At 44.0% G+C, this 5,374-nt stretch overlaps 1 protein-coding gene across 4 annotated transcripts in view; it reads right to left on the bottom strand.

Moving 5' to 3' along the window:
- LOC107036917 overlaps nucleotides 1–5,374 on the bottom strand; it is a 42,923-nt gene that overhangs the window by 6,824 nt on the left and 30,725 nt on the right. For 3 of the 4 annotated variants that reach the window (XM_015255171.1, XM_015255173.1, XM_015255172.1), the window contains 2 exons: nucleotides 2,729–2,906; nucleotides 2,400–2,512 (listed from right to left, as the gene is read on the bottom strand). In XM_015255171.1, the coding sequence (XP_015110657.1) occupies nucleotides 2,400–2,512; nucleotides 2,729–2,890 (275 nt within the window). In that variant the 5' untranslated portion in view covers nucleotides 2,891–2,906. Of the gene's footprint in view, nucleotides 1–2,399; nucleotides 2,513–2,728; nucleotides 2,907–3,503; nucleotides 3,930–5,374 lie in introns of those variants that run through there. The other variant, XM_015255174.1, reaches the window with a different exon arrangement.

The following is a 5,374-nucleotide window of genomic DNA, read 5'->3' as shown; positions in this document are numbered from 1 at the left end:
GGGGGGGGGGGGGGGGGGGGGGGGGGGGGGGAGGCTGAGAAAGATAGGGAGATTGTTCTGAGGAAAATACGCGGAGAGAATTTTTTTAGAAAAATTGTTGTGCTAGCACGGGGAAAGAGGCGCAAAGTGACGGCCAGCTTCAAATTCCGGTACTAGAAATTTTGGTGGGGAAAACGTGAATTTTTCCTCGTATTTCTGTGGAAAATTCACAGATCCCCAGAAATACCAAGAAATCTTACCTTAACAGCACTAGAATTTTTCACAGCCGTACTAGAATTTTTCTAGGAAATTTCTCTTTGTGTACTGTTGATTTTTTTAATACAATCCGCGTTATGAATGCAAAATGATGAGTTGTTTTTATGCTCGACCGCGGAAGAAAAGAAAGTGAGGCGTTTGGAAATATGAAGGAGACGTCGTAAGTTTGAAAACGATCCTCGAGTAAGACTTCTAAAATGGCTTAAGGCATGGTTTAATGTCTTAACTTGAGATGCTAGGGCAGTATTTGCAGGGTCATCTTGAGGGGAGGTTCGACCCGGGAAAAATACTTTTTCGTTTTGCGAGAAAAATTTTTTTTAAGTGGAGAATCGTATTTTTTGAATCAAAAAATCAACTCAACAAAAATCGCAAACGCATTGTTTTTTGAAATAGTTTTTTTAATATGATCGGAATTTTTCGCTCGTTAATTGTGAAAAATACGGAAGAAGCCGTATTTTGTGAGTTATTCGGTCATTAAAATTTTTGGGAATATCTGAAGAAAAAAATTTTCTAGCCGAAATGTTATGTATAGACTTCATTTAGGATTACTAACTCGATGTTTAATGGCCCCCATGCATCGGCTCAGTATATTTTACTCTATAGTTGAGAGGGCTCAGGAACTTGTGATGTTATTTAAAAAATAATTTCGAAAAAAAATACGTTGGGGATTTTTCAAGTCGTTTTTTTGATTGGAAAAAATTCCAATCTTTAATTTTTAGTAATCGGAGACGAATTTGACCTACAAAATCGAATTTCTGAGGAAAAATCACGCGGAAAATATCTTTTTTCAGGGTTTTTTCCTCGAAAAACGTAGAAGTGTCATTATCTTTCTAAGGATTTTGATAATATACTGTAAAACATTTTCAAGTCCCGGAAATTTCTATCGTGTTCAAGTTCACTGGAGTTTCAGGAAATCTTGTCATTGAAAAATTAAATATTCCATTGATTTTCTATTCAAATGATCGGGAAATCAATAAAATACTTAATTTTTCAGTTCAATTATTCTGTAAAAATTCAGAAAAATCAGGGAAATTCAGGGAAAAATTGAAAATTCATGTCATTTTATTTCCGAATATTCATGTTCCACTCAAAACTTCCAATGTCATACCCATTTTTTCCCTAAATTCGATCCAATGTATCTCACTCTCACGAGATTCCCTACAATATCTTCCATGAAATTTCAAAAAATTTCAAACAGAGTACGAAATAAATAAGGACCCCCCAAAATCACAATCGCCACAGTCAACTTCATCAAGACCTCTCAACAAGTGTAGAGAATGCGAGTGGTAGCAGGTGAATGGCGTCAAATTGATGATTCGATTTTGAGGGAGAAATCGAATTATCCACGATTGATTGCCGCTTAATAGGAAATTTCCTGGTAATGACATTCTATAGAAACCTTGACTCGGGTTAAAAGGGACTTGAAACATCTAAACCCACCTACCGAGTTTGGAAACTGCTCAGTAGAACTAGAAATGGCTCCTATCTCTCTCGTCGGTTGATGGTAATTAGCATAATTCGGTTTTCCCAAACTCTCTAAACTCGAGCTTTTCAAGTTACCGCCCCTTACACTTTTGAATGAATCTGACTTTTTGGTGTTTCGCTTGGGCCCGAACGAGGTGAGACGGAATGAAGTGTTTTTGAATTCAATTGTTCACGATTCATGCATATTCATACTCATTCCGTTGGATAATTGTATTGAAGATTGTGGGAGATGAGAAAATTGACAATCCTGTGCAACGACAATAACATCGTATACTTACGCGATCAACTTGACCGATAGACAAAATTATTTTTATTGAGATGTTTCTTTCTCGGAACAAGAATTAAATACTTGAACCAATCGCAACTAAATAAGATCGTACGGTGAATATCAATTATTTCATGGACGAGTCGGGAAGTCTCTGCAAGATTCTACTCCTTCGCGAAAAATTACGTGACAATTCCCCGAGCGTTTCAGATTTCTTCTCTTCCATTCCCCCGAAAAATCACCGGAAAACGATTTCCCATTGCGAATTACGTGAATAATTCCGTAATTTTTACCGACTATTACCCTCCGCGTTGCGGGGCAAGTTTCAAGCGCTGATTTCCAAAGTTCCGAGGAGTTAATCTACTGTCGTACAACGAGCAACATTGATACTTACTTCCAAAATACAACCGAGACAATGGCTGCCATTAGCAGTAAAACAACGGCGCACGTGATGATGAGGGCAGTATTCTGGAGCGACGGATTAGTGTGATAGGATGCATCAATCATCTGTTAAAGAAAAAAATAACACAATGGACGGTATTTTTAGATGTTGCTTTTAGTGCCTGAAGAGTCGAGGTACAACGGAAAACGTTGCGAACAGTGAGGAGAGAGGAGTGTCAATGCGACGAGAGTGAGAATAGCTCGAAATACACGTGAATGGTTATTTTTCAATGGGTTTTCACTGTTAACTGAAAATGTAAGTGTTATGTTTCTGATACTTACGGGAATGGCAACGCAGTCCTCGAGCTCAGCGAGGGGTGCCTCCGAGCAGAAAGTGCCCTCAGTGAGAAAGGGTGGCCGAGGTGGTGGTGGCAGCCGAAAAACGGGCGGCGGCCCTGAGCACTCCAAGCACTCAGTGCTATCCAGCGTCTCGAGCTCTGCCATCCTCCTCCTCAGCGTTCTACGAAAAATCAGGTGGTAAAAAAATACAGCTCTATTAGTCTCATTGACGCCAGCCATTTATCGCTGGTGAAGTGTAACTTCACTCGCGTCGCTCATCATCTGAGATAGCCTATTGCCGTCATTAGTTTTTACTCCCAGGAGTTTTAAAAACGGAACAATTGATTACCAATATCATCGATATTCCGGATATTTCAGGGAGTCGATACTCGCGCGCGTAATGAGTGCATTTTCAGCGCTAAAAATGCGGTGAAAAGTCCGATAACGGTAAGAGGAAGAGGCGGAGAGAAAAATTGAAAGGCTCGGTTAATTAATTAACAGCGTTACTCTCGTTTCATTATCCCCCCCCCCCCCCCCCCCCCNCCGCCCCCTCACGCATCCAGAAAATGTAAATACGGCGTTGCTGCGCGAGTTATTGAATAATACCGGCATTTTTCATCTTCCGAAAAGCAACGAAAATCCAATTATCCGTATTTTCCACGCGTCACCCGACAACTTCGCCCCTTTCCTGCTCGCGTGAAAAAAAAAGTGGGTCAGTGGGGGAAAAATTCACGTGACAATTCGCAGAGCGGACTGACATAAACGTGCCCATTCTCACCTCAACGTGTAAAACAGCACTGGGGTTGATTCGCTATAAACTCATGGCCAGTCCCATCCCCTAGGCCTTCGACAACTTATCACACACTATTACCCCCCTAGCACAACTCATATCCATCTATTCTTGTCATCAAGAGCAATCAGCAGCCACAGCACATCCCGCGACCCATTTAAATCACGTCACAATGATCGCAATCACGTTTAAAACCATCTCCATACAGTTGTCACAATAAAAATTCACAACCCCAATTAATGACACTCCCCCCCTCAACTACCGGAATCGTCACAGAATTCCTCGGGCGAAACCACCGGAGTTTGTGTGATCTCAATTCAAAAAACTTTTAATTCACGTGGAAAAGAAAGCAAATCGTCGAGAAACTTTTAAGCTCGTCGCCTAGAGCTTCGGGGTCAATGCTGGTACAGCGGCGATGCGCGACACACTGTTGCTCTGGTTTTTCGCTGTGAGACTCCTAGTCTCTCTCTCCCACTCTCGCAACCCCCTCCCCCCCTCCCGCAACCCCCCACCGCCCGCAATCCCCCCCATGCACTTCGGTATTCGCCCCCCACCCCTGGACGTCCACTGGGTACCGCCGTCTCTGGGACAACCAAACCCCCCACCACTGCTTCCGTTGGGTGTCCCTTACCACCAGCGCCACGCGAATAGTCCCCCCACTATTCCGGGAGAAACCAACTACTGGAGTACGGGATAAAGCCACGAGGGTGGAAGCGAGACGGCGAACAGAAGGATGGGTTCATGTACACGAGAAGCCAGAGAAACGCAGCGCTAGAGGCGGCGGGAGGGGGGCGGGGGGCGTTGGAGGGGGAAGGGGGGCGATGGAGGGGGGAATCGACCGGGTAGGGGGTTGCCGGGGTTATACGGAATGAGTTGGAGGAAGAGCCGGAGTACGTTCTTCGGAACGTCAACCCACCAAACCCAAGGATGAAAAGCCAGAGAAAAAAGGGGGAAAATAAAACTTCTCGTGGTAATAGTGGGGGGATAAATCGTCCGATGTAAAAAAAAAAGATGAGAGGGAGTGGAGGAGAAAAATTGACTGGCGTAAGCCACTCTGTTCCAGATTGAATGGTGAATTTTTACGAGTTTTATGGTTTATGGGGTTATTCCTGTTTTTTTTTCTTCTGTGCGTGGAGAAGACAATCGGGGGGGAGATGACTTTTCCGGGTCTCGAATGGGGGGTGAGGCGTGTTTTCAATTAAAATGTCAGGGTTTTATGGGAATTAATTTATGTTTGAATGAGGTTTATCGGATTGGATGTCGTATTTTTAGGGGCGGGGGCGGTGGGGACTGGGTTATTTCCTGGGAATTGATCCTTTCCGTTGTTGGAGGGACATAAATTGGGTCGAATTGAGACTTTTCGTCGGAAGAGTGGAGAAAAAAAAAATACCCCGGGGTTTCGTGTCTATCTTGGCAATCGGATAATAAGCTCGGGAATGTTACAATGGAATGAGCCGCATAATTAGAATATTGTATAGTGGAATTATGGGTACGTCAGTTGGCACGCGAGGGGATTGGGCGTTAACCCTCGGGGGGTCAGTTGGCATGATGGACCGTTCAGTGCTGCTTCTCACCGCTGGATGTCGACGAAGGGATGATATCTAAATTATCTTTTCTTTGGGGGGGCTTTTTAAACACTTGGGGCCCCATCGCCACGCGGGGATTACTGGCGGTGCCTCATTATACCGCTTGCAAGATGAGAGGTATAGGGTTTATAGATCGAAGCAGCTTGCTACTGGCGCACGAGATGTCTTAAACACAGGGAGGTTCGCTCATTCTGTCGTTTTTGGCGAGTGTCTCGACTCTAAAACCCCGGGAGAGAAGCAAGACGTTACGTTGGCGAATAGGGGAAGAGGGGG

The sequence above is a fragment of the Diachasma alloeum genome, unplaced genomic scaffold (assembly GCF_001412515.2).
Source record: "Diachasma alloeum isolate Michigan unplaced genomic scaffold, Dall2.0 Dall_scaffold_00212, whole genome shotgun sequence".
NCBI classification, from domain to species: domain Eukaryota; kingdom Metazoa; phylum Arthropoda; class Insecta; order Hymenoptera; family Braconidae; genus Diachasma; species Diachasma alloeum.
Note: the sequence above shows the minus strand (reverse complement) of the source record. Positions and strands in the feature narration are given on the sequence as shown.